The sequence below is a fragment of the Vipera ursinii genome (assembly GCF_947247035.1).
Source record: "Vipera ursinii genome assembly, chromosome: 1".
NCBI lineage: Eukaryota > Metazoa > Chordata > Lepidosauria > Squamata > Viperidae > Vipera > Vipera ursinii.
In genome coordinates this window covers 6,666,644-6,691,099 of record NC_139512.1, presented here as the reverse complement: position 1 = coordinate 6,691,099, position 24,456 = coordinate 6,666,644, and the positions used below count along the sequence as shown (strand labels likewise).

Sequence of the window (24,456 nt, the reverse complement as noted above, 5' to 3'; positions counted from 1 at the left end):
CTTTGAGCTCTCGGGCCCAGGCTGAGGAGAAATTTTTAATTGGGGTTTTAATTGTGTACAGGGTCAATTTAATATTTTTTAATTTGGTTTTAACTTTTGTATGTTGGATTTTTTAATTCCCTGTAAACCGCCCTGAGTCCTCAGGGAAAGGGCGGTATATAAATGTAACTAAATAAATAAATAAATAAATTATTATTCATATTTTTTTCTCTCCAGAGTGGAAGAAATGCTGCTGAAAGCTAGAGGCAAGAATTACGCCCAGGCCCCTCAGTCCTTTAGGACAGTTTGGGGAATGGGTTGACTTGTTCTAAGAAGTCCATTTGCATCCATGGCTCCTTCCAAGGAGAAATGGGATTGCAACAGGAAGCACCCAGCCTGGGCATCTGTGGCTGGGAAGGATAAGGAGGTGGTTGGGCAAGGGGTGGGGGCTGGAGAAAATAAAGGAGGAATATGAGGAGGAACATGGAAGAAAGTAATGAGCAGGGCAAAGGAGAAGGAGGGGAGGGAGGGAGGGAGGGAAGCAAGGGAGGGAGGGAGGAGGAGAGGGAGGGAGAGGAAAGGAAAGGAAAGGAAAGGAAAGGAAAGGAAGAACAGGAGAGGGGAATGAAAAGGAGAAAGAAAGAAGGGAAGAGCGAATAGGGCAATGGAGGGAGGGAGTAAAAGAACATTTTGAAGTTAAAGAAGGAAAAAAGAAAGAGATGTGCAATGCCGGAAAGAAGGAAGAAAATACAATGCAGAGTAGAAAAAGAGATGGAAAGAAAGAGAGGTATTTAGGGGAGGAAAAATATGTACAAAGAGAACAGTTCAGGCCACTGGAGATTCATATTCCCCCCTCTCTTTATTCCTCCAGATTAAGGATGGTCCATCTAGTGCAAGATATTGGCTGCTGGTTCCTGCTTGGCTACTTCCTCTGTCTCTCAGCTCTGGGTAAGTGAAAAGGATAATACAAAATGATAAGTATGTGAGTAGCTTGATTTATCTAGACAGAATTCATTCCTCAGCCTGTGATGCTCAACCCCAATGATGAAATATTGTGGGGGAATTTTGTTGACTTTCTGATCTTCCCAGGTGCTTCTGGGTTCCTAAAAAAAAAATCTGTTTGGATGTTGTTTGAAGCTGTGTGCTGGGCTGTCTGTCATTTATTTATTTTTCTACATTGATGGATCTTTCCTTTGGTCTGTTTTTGAACAAGTATTCCTCAGTCTACTCCAGTGTTTCACAACCTTGTCAAGTTTAAGATGGGTGGATGCCGACTAGGGAATTCTGGGAAGTGAAGTCCACCCGTCTTAAACTTGACAAGTTAGAGAAATACTGGTCTAGTCAAAAGAACTTATCAAATGGAGGTAGTCTCTGACTTACAACCATTCGTTTAGTGACCTAAGTTACAACAGCACTCCAACAGCCAATTACAACTAGTCCTGTGCTTATGACTGTCATAGCATCCCCCATGGTCATGTGATCAGAATTCAGGACACTTGACAACTGGCTTGTATTTACGACGGTTGCAGCATCCTGTCACTATTTGCTTCCTTCCAAGCTGGCTTCTCACAAGTAAAGCCAATGGGGGAAGCCAGATTTGCTTCATGAGCGCATGATTCACTTAACAACTGCAGTGATTCACTTAACAACCGTGGCAAAAACAACTGCGTGAATGTCTCATTATCCTTCAGATCCTTCAACACTCAAGTGGGACTATTGTTGCCACAGTGAAACATTTTGACTAAGGTTTGCGAATGCGTACAAAATATGCACAGATGTCAAGGAGATCAACCATGTCAAAAGTGCTCTGAAGTGTATGTGTGCACCTTTGTATAAGGTGTGTTATCAAGGTACACAAAGAAGAAGAGGTTGCAACAAACTGAAGGAATTAAGCATTGCTTAATTTTTGATCGTATGCTATCAAGTGGTGGCCAATTTTTAGCAACCACATGGAGAGTTTTCTACACGTTGTGATCTGTCTTAAAGCTGCTCCTTCCAGCATCCGTTGCTGTTAAGTCCACCCATTTACTCATAATCATAATCATAATAGTAAAGTTGGAAGGTACCTTGGAGGTCATCTAGTCCAACCCCCTGCTCATGCAGGAAACCCTATACCAATGGCTGTCCAGTCTCTTCTTAAAAACTTTCATTGTTGGAGCATTCACAGCTTCTGGAGGCAGGTTGTTCCACTGGTTAATTGTTCTCACTGTCAGGAAGTTTCTCCTTAGTTCTAGGTTGCTTCTCTCCTTGATTAATTTCCATCTGTTGCTTCTTGTCCTGCCTTCAGGCACTTTGGAGAATAGCTTGACTCCCTCTTCTTTGGGGCAGCCCCTGAGATACTGGAAGACTGCTGTCCTGTCCCCCCTCATCCTTCTCTTCATTAAACTAGACATACCCGATTCCAGCAGCCGTTCCTTATATGTTTTAGCCTCCAGTCCCCTAATCATCTTTGTTACTGGTTGTGTTCTTCTTCTCTTCCCTTCCCAGCATTATGGGCTCTCCAGGAAAGTAGGTCTTTGAATAATGTGCCCAAAGCACGATAATTTGAGCCTGGCCATTTGTACCTTGAACCTGAACCTTTATTATTATCAAAGTACAACATGTGTACAGTGAGATTGTCCTCCCCCCAACAACTCACAGTGACAACAAACCCACCATCTTATTACACCATGTGAGCTAATTGCACAACACAGCGGCCTCGCAAGTCAATCATATACATAAGAGTTGTTTCCCATTCAGTAGCCTATGTTCTATTTGTTTTCTTGGTTATCCATTGTATCCTCAAGAGTCTTTCCAACACCAAAATGCGAAACTGTCAGTATTCTATCCAGTTTCTTCTAAGTCCAATTGCTTCAGAGCTCATCTTGAACTGAATTTAAGAAGAATATTCTCAGAATAACAGAGTTGGATGGGACCTTGGAGGTCTTCTAGTCCAACCCTCTGCCTCAAGGAGGAAACCCTTGTACCGTTTCAGACAAATGGCTGTCCAAATCTCTTCTGAAAAACCTCCAGTTTTCAAATCTGACAGCTTCTGGAGGCAAGCCATGCCACTGATTCATTGCTCTCACTGTCAGGAAATTTCTCCTTAGTTCTAGGTTGGTTTTCTCTTTGATTAGTTTCCATCCGTTGCTCCTTGCCCTGCCTTCGGGTGCTTTGGAGAATAGCTTGACCACTAGGTAAAGGTAAAGGTTCCCCCGCACATGCGTGCTAGTCGTTTCCAACTCTAGGGGCCGGTGCTCATCTCCGTTTCAGAGCCGAAGAGCCAGCGCTTGTCCGAGGACGTCTCCGTGGTCATGTGGCCGGCATGACTAGACGCCAAAGGCGCACGGAATGCTGTTACCTTCCCACCGGAGTGGTCCCTATTTTTCTACTTGCATTTTTACGTGCTTTCGAACTGCTAGGTTGGCAGAAGCTGGGACGAGTAACAGGCGCTCACTCTGTTACGCGGCACTCGGGATTCGACCTGCCAAACTGCCGACCTTCTGATCGACAAGCTCAGCGTCCTAACCCACTGAGCCACCGCGTCCCTTGCTTGACCACTACCACCCCCTTTTTTGCTGTCATCCCTTTGTACAGATTGCCCTCAACCCTGTCCCTGCTCCCCGGTGGCCTGATTCAGCCATGGGAAGAGCTACAGGTTACCCTTGACTTCTTCCGCAACCAGCATCTCCTTTTCATCTCCATGGGCCAAGAACTGCCCCCTTACACGTGGTGAAAGGCCTCTCCTTTTTCTGACACCACCGAGAGGAAACAAGCCCTACATGGGTACTGAATTCCAAGCTGCAAATAATGCACAGGCAATTAATTATTAACGGTAACTGTAAGAAAGCATAAATAAAGAATGAAGGTAAAAGAAAAGAAACACAGCTTCAAAATACTCGCCACTAATGTCAGCTGGACTTCCTTTCCTTGCGCTCATTCAACACTCGACAAACCACTCTCGGGGTCCAGATAATAGGTTCCCAATTGCAAAATTCTGTGCTGAGTACACACACACACACACACACACACACACACAGACACACATGCACACAAACGCACACTTTCACCTGCCTTTTTCTTAGAAACAGAAATATTATATTAATGGGATAAATTAGCAAAATGTGACCTCTACTTATAGGATACTTTGTAGATCCTGGTCTGAGTCCAAAGGTCTCTCCCTGCCGAAGATAATAATAATAATAATAATAATAATAATAATAATAATAATAATAATAATAATAATAATAATAATAATAATAATAATAATAATAAAAAGTTGGAAGGGACCTTGGAGGTCATCTAGTCCAACCCCCTGGTCAGACAGGAAATGTCTAGTTTAATGAAGAGAAAGACGAGTGGTGATGTGATAGCAGCCTTCCAGTATCTCAGGGGCTGCCCCAAAGAAGAGGGAGTCAAGCTATTCTCCAGAGCGCCTGAAGGCATGACTAGAAGCAACGGATGGAAACTAACAAAAGAGAGAAGCAACCTAGAACTAAGGAGAAACTTCCTGACAGTGAGAACAATTAACCAGTGGAACAACCTGCCTCCAGAAGCTGTGAATGCTCCAACACTGGAAGTTTTTAAGACGAGCCTGGACGGCCATTTGTCTGAAATGGTATAGGCAGGGTTTCCTGCCTGAGCAGGGGGTTGGACTGGATGACCTCCAAGGTCCCTTCCAAGTTTATTGTTTATTATTATTATTATTATTATTATTATTATTATTATTATTATTATATCTCCAGGATGAGACATCCAAACCCCTATCAGAAACCTTCTGGGTGGGGAAGTGGGGAGGAAAGAGATGGGGAGCAGGAGAAAAGAGAAATGAGGTAGTTTTGTCCACCTGCCCCACTGTCAACCGTGGCTGTCATATTCCATGAGAAAATGTGATTTCCGGTAGAAGGAAGAAACCTCCGTGTTTTCATGCTCTGGGAAAATCCCATAGACTCCAGCTTCCTCTAAACAAAGGTAGTCCTCGATTTACAACAGCCCATTTAGTGACCGTTCCAAGTTAACAACAGCACTGTAAAAAGGTTACTCGTGACCGTTTTTCACACTTACGACCATTGCAGCGTCCCCCCACGAGGATGCCGGATTCATTTTACAGCTGTGTTACCGACTTAACAACTGCAGAGATTCACTTTAAAAAAATGCGGCAAGAAAGGTCGTAAAACGGGGCAGAGTTCAGTTAAGAAATGTCATCCTTAGCAACAGAAATTTTGGACTCAGTTATGGTCATTAAGTCGAGGACTACCTGTAACAAATAGATTCCTAAATTGTTTATGTGCCATTGCATTAGTGTAGAGACTCTTGACCACCATGAAGGAAGAGTTTATTTATTTATTTATTTATTTATTTATTTATTTATTTATTTATTTATTTATTTATTTATTTATTTATTTATTTATTTATTTATGGGACTTATATGCCGCCCTATCTCCCGAAGGACTCAGGGCGGCTCACAACAATAAAACAGCTATTAAAAAAACAGTAATACAAATATTAAAAAAGAATTAAATTACAAAGCCCCATAATTAATTACTAAAAGCAATAAAAATTAAAACAATATTAAAAAACCCCATCCTCAGTCCAGGTCAGCCAGTTGGAAAAGATACGTCTTTAGGTCGCGACGAAAGGACCGGAGATCTGGGGCCATCCGAAGTTCTCGGGGGAGCTGATTCCAAAGGGCAGGCGCCCCGACAGAGAAGGCCCTCCCCCTGGGGTTCGCCAGCCGACACTGTCTAGCCGACGGCACCCTGAGGAGACCCTCTCTGTGTGAGCGCACAGGGCGGAGGGAAGTCGTTCCTGGCAGCAGACAGTCCTGTAAGTATCCCGGACCTAAGCCATTAGAGTTACTCCAGGAGGACCATCTTCTTCCAGGAGGTTCTGCTTCTTCAGGTCTTCCATCAAGATCCACTTTTTCAGGTCTCAACCTCTTTCTTCAAGTCTTCCCAAGGTCCTCCTATCACTGCTGTAATTCAGTTCATCCTCCTGAACTTTGCTGGTCATCCTCCTCTTCTCTTTCTTTCCACCTTTCCCAGCAATAGAGTCTGCTCCAGAGAATTGGGTCTTTGCGTAATGAATCCAGAACGGGATCATTTAAGCCTGGCCATTTATGTCTCAAGTGAGAACTCTTGAGTTGATTTCTTGATCCATCGGTTTGTTTTCTTGGCTACCCACCATATTCTCAGGAGTGTTCCCCAACACCAAAGTTCAAAAGCATCAATACTTTTCCTGTCCTGCTTCTTTAGACTCCCAATATGTCCTTCCACCTGGGGTCCCAGTGAAGACCATGGCTTGTATGATTCTCATCTTTGTAGACACAGCATCTGAATATCTTGTCTAAGGCCTTCATCGAAGAAGTATTGTGCAAGATCGGAAGATGTGGAGAGACCTGGCCCATAGAAGTACAGCCAATTTTGGTCACCGTACCACAAAAAAGATGTTGAGAGTTTGGAAAAAGAATTCAGAAAAGAGCAACTATGATGATCCAAGGCCTGGAGACTAAAACATACGAAGAACGGCTGCGGGACTTGGGTTTGGCCAGTCTAAAGAAAAGAAGAAATAGGGGAGACACGATAGCAGCGTTCCAGTATCTGAGGGGCTGCCACAAGGCAGAGGGGGCCAGGTTGTTCAGCAGAGCACCAGAGGGAAGGACGAGAAACAATGGTTGGAAACTGATCAAGGAGAGAAGCAACCTGGAATTAAGGAAAAAACGTCTTGACAGTGACGACAATCAACCAGTGGAACAGCTTACCCCCGGAAATTGTGGGCACTCCATTACTGGAGATTTTTAAGAGGAGATTGGATATTCACCTGTCTGAGATGGTATAGGTTCTCCTGCTTCAGCAGGGGGCTGAAGAGCTCCAAGGCCCCTTCCAGCTCTATTCTATTCAATAAGAATTGCCAAGAGTTGGATATGACTGACTGAATGGATAACATCGCCATAGAAGAATAACAGAATTGGAAGGGACCTTGGAGGTCTTCTAGTCCAACAACGTCCTGCTCAAGCAGAACACCCTATACCACTCCAAACTGTTCTTGAAAGCCTCCAGTGATGGAGCACCCACAACTTCTGAAGGCAAGTCGTCCCACTGGTTAATTGTTCTAACTGTTCTAACTAATTTCTCCTCAATTTCAGGTTGCTTCTCTCTTTGATTTAGCTCCCATCCGTTGCTTCTTGTCCTGCCTTCAGGTGCTTTGGAGAATAGGTTGACCTCCTCTTCTTTGGGGCAGCTCCTCAAATATTGGAATGCTGTTCTACAAAGTAGAGTAGAAACACAAACAAATAGCTTTCGTGAGTGGGACTGAACCCTCTTTTTTCCATATTTGATGGCTGAGATGAGGCTGTTCTCTACCAGCCTGCTACCGGCCCTGCAGCAAAAGCAGGGACAACCCCTTTACAAACGGCAAGAGGCTGGAATAAAGCCTGCCAAATTTATTAACATAAAACAGAGCAAGACAAGACACCAACCATGAAACAGGAGCTATGAAACAGGAACTATCCAAGCGGTTGCCTTCAGCAAACCAGCCCTCCCACACATTCCCCTTAAATACAGTTCAGGGCGTGGCCTCTCTCTGCCTCCTTCCGAGGTGCCCCATTGCCTTCCTCTGTTTACTCCTGATTGACTGCCTCCTGCGTCGGTTGTCCTTGAACAGGGCCAGCTGTGGGTCATCTTCATCCACGCTGTCAGGCTCACACAGCTGGGTCTCCGTCGTGACCAGGTGGGAGGGGCCTGGCTGAGGGCTCTGCGGAGCCTCAAGGCCATCATCAGCAAGCTCTTCAACACCCCCTCCTCCTCCTCTGAGTCGTCTGACCCAACTGCCGAAGCCACAGGCTGACCCTGAATCACAACAGAGGCCATAGGGATAGTTGCTTGGGCAAATGAGGCTGGTCACATGTTCAAATTCTGCACTGGTTGCCAATTGGTTTCTAGATAGTTTAAGGTGCTGGTTTAAAGCTATAAAGCTGTTTATGTCTGGGTGTCTAAATTTATGAAACACCATTTATTCAGATTACTAACAATCCAATTGATCAGCTCAAACATGGGGAAACATATTCTAATAAAAGAGAATCTCCGTAGCTCATGGTTGAACTATGAAGTCCTTGGTGCTCTCTGAGCTTGGGTGTTTTCTTGCAGATGTTTCATTACCGGTAGTTCTTGGTTGTTAAGCGAGTCACACACCATTTTACAACCTTTTTGCCATGGTAGTTAAGCAAATCTCTGCTACTGTTAAGTGAGTCACATGGTTGTTAAGCAATTTCAGCTTCCTCCATTGACTTGGCTTGTTGGAAGCTGGGTAGGAAAGTCGCAAATGGTGATCCTATGAATTGTTGGAATTGTCATTAATACAGGCTGGTTGCCAAACAGCTGAATATTGATCACATGACTGTGGGGATGCTCCGGCGGTCATAAGTGCAAGGACTGGTCATACCCCACTTTTTTCAGTGCCGTCATATCTTTGAATGGTCACCAAATGAATGGTTGTAAGTCAAGGACTACATGTAATTTACTAGGCAGCTGGGTTGAAGGGGTCTAGCAAGAATAGTTCAGCTGTTTCCTCCCCTCCTTGCTCAGCTTTAAATAGATAATAAAAACTCTTCTTGTCCCCCTGCTTTTTAAAAAAAATCCTGTATGAAGTTTCAATAGCAGCCTTTCATTGTATAAGGTAGCCTAACTTCCTTTTTGAATTCTACGCGTTCCTTGCTTTTGAATAGTAAAATTTAATCAACATTTTACTGAATGTAGCCCCGATTGCACGGTAAAAGCGGAAGAGGCCATGTATCAACTTAATAACTAAAGGAATGAATATACCTACCAACCAAATAGACCTTTTTGCATTTTATGTTCCTTAATAACCATATCTGCAAGCAGATCATGCCACTCTGTAAGTCTCCTTGGCTATGTTTCTTCAAAAGAAAAGGATGCGCTATTCACAGTTCTACAGCGAACCTTTCAGTGAAAAATCCAAAGTGGGGGTGTCGTATCTGTGGGAGCGCCAGCCCTGTGGAACCAGCTCCCCCCTGAGCTTCGGATGGCCCCAGATCTCCAGTCCTTTCGCCGCGGCCTCAAAACACTCCTTTTCCACCTGGCTGACCTGGACCGACAGGGATTTTAATTATGTTTTTAATTTTTAACTCTAATTTTTAATTTATTTTAATTTTAATAATTTATTGTAAAGAGGCCTTTAATTTTAATTTCATCTTAACTTCTGTATTTATTATATGTCATTGTTGTTAGCCGCCCTGAGTCCTTCGGGAGATAGGGCGGCATATAAGTCCCAATAATAAATAAATAAATAAATCACACACGTAGAGAGGAATGTGATTTTCTTTCCCCCCCCCCAAATGTTCAGAAGGTGGGGGTTTTTTTGTTTTTTTTTGCCTTTGGTTTTTTTCTAAATGGCTGAAGTGTTTACACACACATGCCGTCTTTCCTTTTGCAAATACTGTAACTAGATGGGTCCTTTACTGCCTCACGGGCCTCTGTTCCTGGTTATAACCAGTTTCCGCATTTTTTTAAAAAATTCCATTTATATCCCGCCCTTCTCCGAAGACTCAGGGCGGCTTACAAGCTTAGCAGTAGCCTTCATTCTATGTATATGCCTGCTTATTAGGGCTTTCACACACACACACCAAGCGGCATTATTACAAAGTCAGCTTAATTGCCCCCAACAATCTGGGTCCTCATTTTACCTACCTCGGAAGGATGGAAGGCTGAGTCAACCTTGAGCCTGGTGGGACTCGAACCTGCACTAATTGCAGGCAGCTGGTGTTACTTAAGGAGGCATTAGCCCACTGCGCCACCAAGGCTCTTTTTGTTTGTTTGTTTTACGACTACTGTTTCTTGTTGTCGTCTTCTGAGGCAGTCTTGATTCCTAGTGACTGTGTGTCAACAGGTGCAATGCAGTTGTCTTGACAACATTTTAATTTAATTTAATTTATTCGATTTAAACACTGCCTGAAGTTGGTACCTAAATTGAATTACTTTAATTTCAATTAAATTTCCAGGAGTGGTTAACCCCTGTCCTCTTCTGGGTTGCTTTTCGATTTCCCAGTCTAAAGCTGAGAAGGATAGATGGGCCCAAAGATTCGTAGGAAGATTCTATGGCATAGAAGGTTTAAAAAAAAAAACTAAGTCCCCCCCCACTCCTAATCCATCCCTTTCCCCACTCCATCTAATTGGCTCTTGGGCTGAGAGGGAGGGGCTGAAACAAATTCAGCCAGTGAATTTCTGAGGCTGAAGGGGGACTGGAACCTGGGTTTCCCATGTCTAGTCCAGCCCCTTCCTCATTCCACCTGATTGGTTCTTGGGCTCAGAGGGAGGGGCTCACCCAAATTCAGCCAATGAGCTTTCAGCCTGAAAGGGGACTAGAACCTGGATTTCCCATATCTAGTCTAGCCCCTTCCCCAGTCCACCTGATTGACTCTTGAGCTTAGAGGGAGGGGCTGGCCCAAATTCAGCCAATGAGCTTCAAGGCTGAAAGGGGATTAGAACTTGCGTTTCCCATGTCTAGTTCAGCCCCTTTCCCGCTCCATCTGATTGGGTCTTGGGCTGAGAGGGAGGGGCTGTCCCAAATTTAACCAATGAGCTATAGAGGCTGGAGTGGGAAACTAGACCCTAGATCTCCTCACTCTTAGTTCGGCACCTTTATAAAACTCCATGCTAGCTCTTGGGCTGAGAGAAAGAGATTTCACTCAAAATATCATTCAGGAAAAGTTAAACGAAAACAATAAGAGATCAGAAATAACAAACCATTATCCAGCAAATAGAAAAAATAAAAATAAAATAGCAGAACAAACTGGTGAATTCAGGAAAATTGCTAGCCAAAGGCTGGCTGAATAAGTCAGATCCTTATGGTCTTCATGAATGCCAATAAAGCTAGGGCAACAAGGACCTCGAGACAGGATTGTGGGAGAGAGACTGTCCCAGTCGGGAGGAGGCGTCAAGCAGGGTATCAGTCTGGAATCATTACATAGACACAAGAGGGCAGGATCCAACCTCCTTGAATGCTAATGGGCCTTATCTAGTCTTTCTCAGTCTGAGAAGATTGCTGTGAAATAAGCACTGAGCAATCAAGTAACTGGTTTATTCTCTACACCAGGGGTCTTCAAACTTGGCAACTTTAAGACTTGTGGACTTCAACTCCCAGAATTCCTCAGCCAGCCCGGGCTGGCTGAGGAATTCTGGGAGTTGAAGTCCACAAGTCTTAAAGTTGCCAAGTTTGAAGACCCCTGCTCTACACATGTGGGTGGGGTGCTTTGCTTTTGTTTCAGAAGACAGGAGTAGTAACAGAAAGGCATTCCTCCAGGATCCATAAGAGTGACATTTCTTCACTGAGTAGAGCATGCTGACCCTACTGGATCTTATGAGACATAGAGAGGCAACTGAAGACACTTAGAGAGACATGTTCCTGTGAATAATGAGATCCTAAGCCATGGATGGCTTTAGAGATGTCCATCAATTGAAACCTGAAGCCAACTGGCAAGCAGTACAGCTCATCTAGTAGCACTACATGCGTATATTGAAGTGCGCCCGTAAGTACAGATAGTCCTGGACTTATGATCATTACTGATCAAAGTTACAATGGCACTGGAAAAAGTGACTTATGACCATTTTCCACATTTATGACCCTTGTAGCCTCTCCACTGTCCCGTGATCAAATTCTGAACGCTTGGCCACTGCCTTGTATTTATGATAATTGCAGTGTCCCTGGGATCCCCTTTTGCGACCTTCTGACAAGCAAAGTCAAGGGGGAAGCCAGATTCACTTAACAACCGTGTTACTGACTTAAACAGCTGCAGTGATTCTGTGGCAAGAAAGGTCGTAAAATGAGGCAAATCTCACTCTACAACTGTCTTGCTGAGCAATAGGGATTTTGGGCTCAGACGTGGTTGCAAGTTGAGAATTCCCTGTGGTTGTGTCCTCCTATTCCAGACTGGTTGCATTTGAAAGCAACCGGTGACTTCCCTCAGGGTAAATGGATGACAAAGCCAAGAAGATTTTATTCTCTGGAGACTGTCATTGGAGAGTGTTGGGGGAGAAAAAAGACAACTTTATTATTGTACAGCTAGGGATAATTTAAGCTTTTCTCTCTCCCTCAAGCGTTGGCGACAAGATAAAGACAGCCTCATGACAACTAGCAATGATCTATGAGGAAGACCTTGAGAGTCAAGGGGGGGGGGAAACGCTGCCTAGGGAACAGTCAGATAAGAGAAGGCATAGCCCGCAGCTGCATAATGTGTGGAGAGAAAGCTTAGAAGGGATGCAAAGGGGCAGTTCAAAGGCTGTAAAGGAGTCAGCGGGAGGTTTGTACTTTCAGACTTTGCAAGATTTTGTTAAAGTAGCCTTACAATGGAGTAGAATTAGCTTATCTGTCATGTTTCCTGTCCGGTCTTCCTACTCAGCAGAGCAAAGAAAATGTCACGACACATCTCAGAAGGTTAGGTGCAATCCAGCTGCATCGCATAAATAGTGTCAATTCCTTCCTTGGGGGGATCATATGGGTAATAGGGTCATCCTCATTGGGGGAGGGCATCCTGAAAGTTGAGACTGGACAATTGTTTGATTAACAACAACAACAACGATGATGATGATGATGGAAGGTACCTTGGAGGTCATCTAGTCCAACCCCCTGCTCAGGCAGGAAACCCTAAGGCAGGTATAGGCAACCTTGGCTCTTTTATGACTCGTGGACTTCAACTCCCAGAATTCCTGAGCCAGCATGGCTCAGCTTGGAAACCTCTCCCTTTCCCCTCAGCATGGCTGGCTCAGGAATTCTGGGAGTTGAAGTCCACATGTCACAAAAGGGCCAAGGTTTCCTACCCCTGCCCTAAGGTAATAAATAAATTTTATTTATTAACCAGATTGACAGCCTGCTACAATTTCAGGGATTATCAGGGGGCTCACACAATATCAATAAGAGCATAAAAACACAATGCAATTATAACCTCCAACAGTACATGCCACTGGATTCCCCCTGAGTCCTTTACGAAAGCTGTCTTCAACATTATCCAGAACACAGAGACTGTTGGAGACCAAAGAACCTCCAACAGAAAGCCCCAAAGGTGCTTTTTCAGAAGGCAATTGGACCTCTGTCTTTTGAAAAAGCATCCTTGAGACAACAATGGCCTGGATGACTGAAAATCTCCATAGACATACTTCTAACAGAAGGTAATTCCAATAGGCTATCCCCATCACTGAAAACCATACTGTTTTTTATCATGTTGTAAGCCACCCAGAGTCACATAATAGCAAGATGGGCAGAATACACATCGAAGGAATTAATTAATTAATTAATTAATTAATTAAAACAATGCTTCTGGTTTTCAGTCTTCCTGATTCCTGAAAATGGGGGACAACCAGATGCTTCTCCTGACACAAATGCAGTGGTTGGAGCAACTTTAGTAGGGAGATGTGGCTCTATAGGTAACCCAGCACCAAGTCATAAAAAGCTTCATAAATTAAAATTAACACATTAAACTTAAATTAAACTTAAATTAATTTAAACTCAAATTAAGGTTAAAAATTTAATTAAATTAAAATTAAAATTAACTTACTTAAATTAAGATTAAATTAAATGGGACGTACATTCAAACGGGGCATGGCTTTAATCACACAGTCATGGATGATACCATGACTTTTCGGACAACTCGTCTCCCATGGATGCTCCTGGCTAGTTCCTCTCTCATCTTAAAGCCTGGAGTTAAAAGGAGCAAAAGTATATGGCCTTCACTTCTTCACCCTCATCCTTGATGTAAAAAGAGATGCTGCAGAGAAGCTGGCAGAAGTTTACCAAACTAGAGTCTGAAGGAGGGCAATAGGTTAGAGCAGCCTGTTTGAAGGATTGCAGTACAGGGCTAATTTCTACCAAAGATCAAGGGGAAAATGGATAAAGATAAAACCTGGCAATGTCTTACAACTGGAACTTTTTTAAAAAAAGAAAGAAAGAAACTGAAGGCTTGATTTTGGCTGTGCAAGAGCAAGCTATTTGAAGTAGTATAATTAAGGCAAGGGATGCGGTGGCTCAGTGGGTTAGGATGCTGACCTTGTCGATCAGAAGGTCGGCAGTTTGGCGGGTCGAATCCCGAGTGCCGCGTAACAGAGTGAGCGCCTGTTACTTGTCCCAGCTTCTGCCAACCTAGCAGTTCGAAAGCATGTAAAAATGCAAGTAGAAAAATAGGGACCATTCCGGTGGGAAGGTAACAGCGTTCCGTGCGCCTTTGGCATCTAGTCATGCCGGCCACATGACCATGGAGACGTCCTCGGACAAGCGCTGGTTCTTCGGCTTTGAAACGGAGATGAGCACCGGCCCCTAGAGTTGGAAACGACTAGCACGCATGTGCAGGGGAACCTTTACCTTTACCTTTTACCTAATTAAGGCAAACTATGATGCTGGAGAAGACTCCTGCGAGTCCCTTGGACTGCAAGGCGATCAAACCGGTCACTCCTAGAGGAGATCAACCCCGACTGCTCTTTAGAAGGCCTGATCCTGAAGTTGAAACTCAAATACTTTGGCCACCTAATGAGAAGGAAGGACTCACTGGAGAAGAGCCTAATGGTGGGAAAGATTGAGGGCAAGAGAAGAAGGGGATGACAGAGAATGAGGTGGCTGGATGGAGTCTCTGAAGCAGTAGGCGTGAGCTTAAACGGACTCCAGAAGATGGTAGAGGACAGGAAGGCCTGGAGGAACATTGTCCACAGGGTTGCGATGGGTCAGACACAACTTCGCAGCTAACAACAACAACAAATTAACAGCAGAACTGAAAAATCACCAAATGATTCAAAGTGCAGATCGCGCAAAGCAGCAGAAGGAACAATAGATCAGATACTCAGCTTACGCAAGAAGATTGCACAAGCTGATTATGAACAACAACATATCACGATTGGCAAAATGATTCACTGGAACATCTGTAAAAATTATCATGTGTTGGTAATGAAAAACTGGTGAGAACATAGAATTGAAAAAGTAGTTGCAAATGAGCAAAGCAAAATATTGTGGCATTTCCAACTACAAACTGATAAAGTCTTGGTCCATAATACACCCGACTGAGCTGTGGTTGAACAGGAAAAAAAAGTGAATAATTGATGTGGCAATACCAGGCGATTGAAGACGAAGAATTGGTTAAGATTACAAAGTATTAAGATCTGAAAATCAAAACTGAAAGATTATGCAATAACCCAGAGATGGAGGTCACAGTGGTTATTGGCACAATGGTACCGTACCCCAGAATTTTAGATGGCACTTGAAAAAATCTACACATTGACGATATTTCCATCAGTCAATCACAAATGGCTGCACTGCTTGAATCTTCTCTTATGCAATGCCAATACATGGCAACATGCCAGGTTTTGGGGGAAGAAATCAATGTTTTTAAGACCAATACCAGCTAAAGAACTGGCAGCTGTGATTTCACATTGTTGTAAACAGGAAAGAATATAATATATTAAATTCTGCCAGCTTCCACTGATTCTTGACAGTCATTAAAGCAACAATAAAGCAACTCATGAAAGCAGCTGTGTCTTTTTTCTAAACTCAACCAACAGGCGCTGTGTTCACACTCTTACCTTTTTTTGAAGCATCTCTTCTGGACAGATACCAAAGCACTGCACAGTGCTGAAAAAACACTTCATTTGCAACTGGGTCCCTCTGTCTTGTGGCTAATGCTTCATTTCAAGATGCTCAAGATGACATAGAAATATAGAAAAGCAACAGCAGAAGTCTGCCCTTTGAGATTTTTTTTAAAAAACTATTTCATTTTTGTCAGATGATGGACATGTGTTTATCCCAAGCATGTTTAAACTCAGTTAGTAATAATTGATCCACTACCTCATCTGGAAGTTGGTTCCATGCATATTCTCTTCTTGCTTCATTCTCACAGCACCACTGCAAAGCAGGTTTGGCTTAGAGGCCACCATCTCGTAACACTTGCAGAGACCTTCACAGATGCAAAGATTGTTTTTAAACCTGGTTAGAAGTGTGTGAATGCGTGTGTGTTGGAGGCTTAGCATGTTGGGCAAACCCAACCAACTTGCTTAGTTTATGATTCCATCCATTGCGGAACACTAATTTTTGTTGATGAAGGTTATGATTACCAGATATCTGAGCAGGCAAAGAGAGACATGGAGAAAAGAAGACATACTAACTGTTTGAACAGTGAAAAACTGCAAAAAAGTATGCTTAGGCCTCCTCCCAGAAGGTGACAAGGAAAACAGGTTGTGAAGAGAATATGTAGTGTCCCAGACAATCCTGCAGACTTCACTGTCTCTTTGTCCTCTGGAATGCAGCCCCTCATTCCATGAAATCCCAACTATATTCCATCACACTATATAAGAAATTACTTTTTCCAGCATCAAAAAGACTGGTTTTCCAATCGCTGTACAGGAAGGCGGTGCAGAGAGTGGTGAGGACGGCTGAAAAGATCATTGGCAGTTCCCTCCCTCCCATCCAGGACACAGCACAGAAGCGTTGCTTGAGCAGGGTCCGTAAGATTATCTGGGACACGACACATCCTCTTTACGACCTGTTTTCTTTGTTACCTTCTGGGAGGAGGGGGCTTTGTGGTATCCGTAGCAGAACATCCAGATTCAGCCATAGTTTCATTCCATACAGCATTAACCTTGTGAACTCTCAAGCTTCCTCCTTCCATTATATATTCAAGATGGACAGCGATTAATATTTATATGTTACTTATATGTAAGGGTGTAGGTCTATACATAGGTTGTATATAATATGTTTTTAAATGTGTGTTATATATGTCTACACTTTGAGAGCAAGCAACTAAAATTTATTTTTAATGCATGCCATTGTGCCCACAGGAAAAAAAATGACAATAAAGGTTATCATCATCATCATATTTTCCCAACAAATCTTTATCTTCAAAAACCTACGCTAGCGGCAATATAGGATTGGACAACAAAATGCTTTTCAAATTTCACCGAAGAATCGTATGACATGTCATGTGATCTACAGATTGCAGTGATTATAGATTTGTAAGGGCTGGATTGAAACCAATTACTGGAATCAGAAAATCAGCTGAATAACATAAATCGAGGCTGTCGAGTCTGTAGATCGACACGGGAAAGGAAGAAAGAAACGGATAATTATAAATGACTAAATAAATAGATAAGACACTCAAAAAATGGACAATATTTGATTGCAAGGCTATGCCTGTTGGACAGAGGAGATTAAAACAAAAAGGGGTATTTGAATGGCTGTCACAGAGAAGAGGCGGGCTGACCTATTCTCGAAAGCATCTGAGGCAGTGGTGGGATTCAAATATGTGAACAACCGGTTCTCTGTGTGGATGCCGCTTCCGGAAGTCTCCATTCTGGGCCTGGGCAACCATAAATTAGCTACCGGTTCTGCCAAAGTGGTGCGAACTGGCTGAATCCCACCACTGATCTGAGGCCTGGAGGAGAAGTAACAAGTAAAAGATCATTAAAGAAAGATCCAACCAAGAATTAAGGAGAAGTTTCTTGACAGTGAGAACAATTAATCAGCGGAATGATTTGCCTCTAGAAGTTGTGGGTGCTCCATCAACTGGAGGTTTTCAAGAAGAGACTGGGCAGCCATTTGTCCAGTACGGCACTATCGGATCTCCTGCTTGAGTAGGGGGTTCGACAAAAGACCTCCAACGTCCCTTCTAAACCTATTATTTTATATTTTATGTTCCTTTTGCCAGATACCTAGTAACCCTAATGGAGGATCACAATCTCTTGGAGGGCCATATGGTGGATGGAGCCCCAACCAGTGTTGGGCGGTGCTAAAACAAAGACTCGTCTTTTTTCATTCTGCTCAGCAGACTCCTGGGGCAAAGGGGAAAGACCGTTCACCCTGGCCAGAGATCACTTTAAGGGAACTTTCGGAGTTTAGCTGGGGGGAGGGGCAAGCCCTTGCTGTAACCACTGCTCCACACTATTTTTCTAGCTAGAATTTCTCTAGAAAAACAAGTGATTACGGTACTCCTTATTCTTGATCACGTTCGTTTAGCTTGATTTCTAGGGGGAGTGAAGCTGGACTTTGAAAGTAGCTCCTTGGCTAGAATTATCGTTACTCATTGCACTCAATGGGATCGCTGAGACAGCAAAACCCATCCGTTAAGTCCCCGAGAGTAGCAGCTTCCCCTACCTTCCTCTTTCCTTCCCATTTGCTATAATTGGGTCCAGTTGGCTGCAGAGAAAAATCAATCAGAAGGACGAGAAAATATCTGCCTCTGCACAGGGATGATTGATTTCAGCCTAGCCCAGTCTGGGGAGAGGAAAACAGGTTTTTCATCACTGTGAAAAAGTGCACCCATAATCTGTTGCAGGGGAGGGGGCTGAGAGATCTGATTTATACGTATTTTAAGTCTTTAACTAAATTTAGGGTGGAAGGAAGAGATACTGATATATTAAACTCTGAGGAGCGACTCCCAATTGAAATCTTACTATCAGAGAAAGTGCAAAAAAGATCTTGTTCAAACTTCTGCCTGGTCCTGAGCAGAATGTTGAGGCAGAAGATTTTCCCCTGTGTTCATACGACATGCTAGGCTAAGATAAAAGGGAGGTGATCTCCTCTGTGGTTCAGCACATTGTCTTAGTAGTCTGTTGTATAATCTGGTAAAAGTACTTGGTTTGTGGAGGGAATAACAAGTTATGGGTAGTCCTTGACTTAACCATCACAGTTGGGACTAGAACATTGAAGACTAGGTGATGCCATTGCTAAGGGAGGCGGTGCCTTATTTTACAACTTTTTCTGATTGTTAAGTGAATCACAACGTTGTTAAGCAAATCTGGCTTCTCCCATTGATTTTGCTTGTTGGAAGCCCCCTGGGAAAGTTGCAAATGATGATCACGTGATCCCAGGATGCTACGACTGTCATAAATATATGCCCGCTGCCTAGCACCCCAATTTGATCACATGACTGCTAGGATGCTGTACAGGTAGTTCTCGACTTACGACCAATTGTTGTAATACAGTTGTCGTAGCACAGTTGCAAAGTGAATCTGGCTTCCACTTTGACTTTGCCTGTCAGAAGGTCACAAAAGGAGATCACATGAGCCCAGGACACTGCAGTGGTCATAAATACAAACCAGTTACCAAGCATCTGAATTCTGATCACGTGAGCATGGGCTACAATGGTCATAAATGTAAAAAATGGTCACAAGTCACTTTTTTCAGCGCTGTTGTAACTTTCAGTGGTCACTAAATGAATGGTTGTAAGTCAAGGACTACCTGTAACGATCGTAAGTTTGAGAACTGGTCATAAGTCACTTTTTTCAGTGCCATTGTAACTTTGTACAGTCGTTAAATGAACAGTCGTAAGTCAAGGACTACCTGTGTGTGAAAACAGCCAGGTCTGTCTTTCAGGAAGAAATCATTTCAGATTTAGGCGTGTACCTCCTCCAACTCATGGCCATATTCTGCCTTTAGGTTCACAGGACCCTGGAAAAGTGATCCACATTAACAAAGTCAGCCATCAGCCCGTGCGGGTCGGGCTGGCAGAACCGGTCTCCCTGCCGTGCCTGTTTCAATTGCAAGTCTCCGTCCACCCAAACCCCGGTGAGCTGCCTGATCCCCCCCGTATCAAGTGGAGCAAAGTACAGTCTGCCACCGGACAGCCGGAAGATCTCTCCGTGCTGGTAGCCAAGGATAACGTGGTGAAGGTCTCCAAAAGCTACGAGGGTAGAATCGCCTTGCCCGCATATCCCTACCACCGAGAAAACGCCACCCTCTTGTTTCTTTCTGCTCGGGCCAGCGATGCGGGACTTTATCGTTGTGAGATTGTCACTGGGATTCATGATGAGCAAGACTTGGTCCCTCTGGAGGTCACAGGTAAGAAAAGGGCTCTGTCTGTCTGTCTGTCTGTCTGTCTGTCTGTCTGTCTGTCTGTCTCTCTCTCTCTCTCTCTCTCTCTCTCTCTCTATCTTTGGTCATTCGGGTTTTTTCCCACATAAAATTGGAGGTATCAGGGCAACGTTTCGACGAAATCTCATCCGTCATCCTCAGGCTGGTGACTTCGGCTTCGTTCTTCTGGGAGAAGTGTGGGGAAAGTGTGGGGAAAAAAACCCAAATGACCAAAGATCTACATACAAACACCCAGAAAAACCTCAGAAAACATATATATCTGTCTCCATCTCTGTCTCCGTCTCCATCTCCATCTATCTCTATCTCTAAATAATAATAATAATAATAATAATAATAATAATAATAATAATAATAATAATAATAATAATAATAATAATAATAATAATAATAATAATAATAATAATAAAAAGTTGGAAGGGACCTTGGAGGTCATCTAGTCCAACCCCCTGCTCAGGCAGGAAACCCTATACCATTTCAGGCAAATGGCTGTCCAGTCTCATCTTAAAAACTTCCAGTGTTGGAGCATTCACCACTTCTGGAGGCAGGTTGTTCCACTGGTTAATTGTTCTAACTGTCAGGAAGTTTCTCCTTAGTTCTAGGTTGCCTCTCTCCTTGACTAGTTTCCATCCGTTGCTTCTTGTCCTGCTTTCAGGTGCTTTGGAGAATAGCTTGACTCCCTCTTCTTTGTGGTAGCCCCTGAGATATTGGAAAACTGCTATCATGTCACCCCTCACCCTTCTCTTCATTAAATTACGTTCCCTATATGTTTTAGCCTCCAGCCCCCTAATCATCTTTGTTGCTCTTCTCTGTACCCTTTCTAGAGTCTCGACATCTTTTTTACATCGTGGTGACCAAAACTGGATGCAGTATTCCAGGTGTGGCCTTACCAAAGCATTGTAAAGTGGTATTAGTACTTCACTTGATCTTGATTCTATCCCTCTGTTAATGCAGCCTAGGACTGTGTTGGCTTTTTTGGCAGCTGCAGCATACTGCTGGCTCATATTGAAGTGATTGTCTACTAAGACTCTGAGATCCCTCTCACAGTTACTACTATTGAGCAAGGTACCACCTGTACTATACCTATGCATTTGATTTTTCCTGCCTAAATGTAGAACCTTACTTTTTTCACCATTGAATTTCATTTTGTTAGATAGTGCCCAGTGATATAGATCTATATCTATATCTATATCTATATCTATATCTATATCTATATCTATATCTATATCTATATCTATATATCTATATCTATATCTATATCAACCTGACATAACAATTAACCAGTGGAACAACCTGCCTCCAGAAGTGGTGAATGCTCCAACACTGGAAGTTTTTAAGAAGAGACTGGCCAGCCATTTGTCAAAATGATATAGGGGGTTGGAATAGATGACCTCCAAGCTCCCTTCCAACATTATTTTTATTAGTAGTAGTAATAATAACAATAACAATAATAATAATAATAATAATAATAATAATAATAAATCTTTATCTTGATATAGATAAATCTTTATCTTGATATATCTATATCTATATAGATATAGATATATTAAGGATGGGTGGAAGACATTTGCAGGGCTCTGTTTTATGCCTCTCAGAAGGAGATGAGAACTATTTGGTGACTGATGGAAGAGAGGCAAAAACGCTTCTAAACACTGATCAAAACTGCAAAATAATCACCGAAGATGATGTGACAAGATTCTATTATGCAGTGCTTCTCATGCCTCTGTGTAAATTACCTAAAATTGAGCAAAATTGTTTTTTCTTTGGGTAACGACGCAGGAGCCCTTTACCCAAACAAAACAGGTGTTTTTAATTGACTTAAACTGATTTAATTTTGCCATGTGTACTAAAATACATTCAGAAATCCCCCCAAAGGATTGATGGAAATTGATGGAAATTGATGAAATTACCAACGGTGATCTGTTGAAATGACATAAAAGGTCATTCAGTGATAAGGTTTTTATAATGCAGGTAGTCCTTGAGTTACGACCATTCGTTCACTGTCTGCTCGGAGTTACAGCAGTGCTGAAGGAAAAGCATTGCACTTGGTCCTCAAAGTTTGATTGAGACTTTCTGATAAGCAGTTTTGAGTAATAAAGGAAGAAAATTGGGAAGCATTGCATTAATGCCATCTATAGGCGATCCTCGATTTATGGCCACAATTGAGCCCAAAATTTATGTTGCTAAGTGAGACATTTCTTAAGTGAGTTTTGCTCTATTTTACCCCAGTTCTTGCCACAGTTGTTAAGTGAATCGCTGCACTTATTAAATTAGTAACACAGTTGTTAAGTGAATCTGGCTTCCCCATTACCTTTGCTTCTCAGAAGGTCCCAAAAGGTGATTACATGACCCTGGGACACGGCAACTGTCGTAAATACATGCCAGTTGCCAAGCCTCTGAATGTTAATCACATGACCATGTCAGGGGCAGGCAACCTTGGCTCTTTTATGACTCGTGGACTTTAACTCCCAGAATTCCTGAGCCAGCATGGCTCAGCTCGGAAACCTCTCCCTTTCCCCTCAGCATGGCTGGCTCAGAAATTCTGGGAGTTGAAGTCCACGAGTCATAAAAGAGCCAAGGTTGCCTACCCCTGAATGGGGATGCTGCAGCAGTCATAAGTATGAAAAATGATCATAGGTCACTTTTGTCGGTGCCGTTGTATCTTCGAACGGTCACTAAATGAATGGTTGTAAGTCAAGGATTACGTCTATGAGGGAATCTGGCCGCACTTTTTCCAATGAAAGATTTTTTTCAAAAGACAGCAGCTTTCAGGAGCCACAGCTCAATTTGTTCAAAGTCTTTTAAAAATGGTTCTGTCTCTTAAAAGGTGTGGCCAGACTTATCATGATTTAATGCCGATGTCAAGGCTGCTTACATCAGATGTTTTTGAATTGACAACAGATGGAAATGTAGCCATCTTTTCCCCTTTCGCTTTTAGAGTTAGATGGTGCTGGGAGGGGGGGGGGAGAAATGTGAATGCGAGTCCAGCTAGACATAACAACACTAAACGTAGAGTGAGAATCAAGGTTACTGAGCCCAGTACTGATAAAGAATTGGCGGGCTGGAGAGGAAGCCCGTGCTTCAAGCTAATTGGGGAATGTGATTTATGACTGTTAATTGGAGGAGGGAATTGTGCTTTGATACTAGGTGCCCAGGGGAGGGGAATTCAGTTTTTGGCTTCGATTATGTAAGTGCCAATGTTATGCTACTCGAATAAAAGATCCTTTAAGGTAAACAATGCCTAGAAGTTCTTTTGAAGAATTTGATCTGTCGGAACCAGGGCAACCGATCCCTTCAGCACACATTTATGGAGTTGGCAGGCCCAGATGATTAGTCATTTACTCTCTCTTTCTCCCCCCACCCCGTTGAATTTGATACAGGGCCTCGTGAGAAGCAATTCAGTCTCAGCTTTTCATTTCTATCGGTTTAATCATATTCCTGCCTCTGCCTTCCTACCAAAGGGGTGTGTGGGTGTGCATGAATGAAAAACTACAGAAAACAATCTGGTTGTGATTGCATGTAGACTTTGAGCCTCACTTGTATGCTAATTAAAGGACTTCATGGTGCTTTATGAAGTTCAATAATTTGACAGCCTCTGTCATGGAGCTTTTGGAGCAAGAGACATGACACGAAAAGGACAAAGGAAGGAGGAGGCAGAAGGTTGTGCCGTGCTCAATCAGTGTGCAAGAGATCCTTCAGAAAGAATTCAGACGGCAGTGGTCAAAGGTTGTATTGCACAATATTTTATTAAAAGGAGAGAAGATGCCCTTGAGGTGTGCGATTGCCTCCATCGCAAATATCTTAGCAACACTGCCGCGCAGAAGTGGTTTGACCTAGCCTTTTCCCAAGAGTTTTATTTTCCGTTCAGCCAGACGCTTTCCCATCCAAGAACTAACCAGGATTGATCCCGCTTAGCTTTAGAGATCAGCCAAGAACAGTTAGACACCCTCTGTCAGGTGTCAGCCAAGTTTGATTAAGTGCTGCTCTGTTTTGTTTTGGTGGTTTTTTTTGGTTCTAGCAAGTTTTGTTTTGTTTTGTTTTACTCCTGCCTGGAAAATCTCTGCAGTTTTCTTGGGAAGTTGAGCTGAGAGTCATGGTCCAAGTTCAACCAGCAAGAGTTATTTTCCAAATCTAGACTAGAACTCCCAGTCTCCCAGTCTGATGCCTTTCACCATCCTACCAAACTGGCCCTGCCTGTTAATGACCTCCTGTTTGCCTCTAACTTACATCTCTTTGTCTTCTCGCTTTTCAACCCTGCCTAGGTGTGGTTTTTCACTACCGAGCGGCTAGCAACCGCTACGCTTTGACTTTCTCAGAGGCGCAGAAGGCCTGCGAAGAGAACTCGGCCGTCATTGCTTCCCCTGCTCATCTTGAGGAGGCCTTTCAGGATGGTTACGACAACTGTGATGCCGGATGGCTCTCTGACCACACTGTTAGGTATATGGAAGAACGTACATTCTAACTAGCTTGATTTTGGATGGAATATTCTTTTGTCCTGATTTTTTTTCCCCTTTCAAGAGGAAGAGGCGATGCCTTCCCTGTTCTCTCTGTACAGCATATTTTGTGTATTTCCAAATGTTACACCACCAAAGGTGTGCTCAGGTGCATTTTGATTTTTTTTTAATTGCAGCGAAATATAGCTGCAGG

The 24,456-nt window shown here is 43.2% G+C and overlaps 1 protein-coding gene across 1 annotated transcript in view; it reads left to right on the top strand.

The window, feature by feature from the left end:
* Positions 1-6,039: 6,039 nt before the first annotated feature.
* Positions 6,040-24,456, top strand: part of NCAN (neurocan) — a gene marked incomplete at both ends in the record, with an annotated part of 83,961 nt that continues 65,544 nt past the window's right edge. The window contains 3 exons of the mRNA XM_083349286.1: positions 6,040-6,085; positions 19,378-19,779; positions 24,072-24,246. Coding sequence (XP_083205412.1) covers positions 6,040-6,085; positions 19,378-19,779; positions 24,072-24,246 — 623 coding nt within the window. The remainder of the gene's footprint in view (positions 6,086-19,377; positions 19,780-24,071; positions 24,247-24,456) is intronic.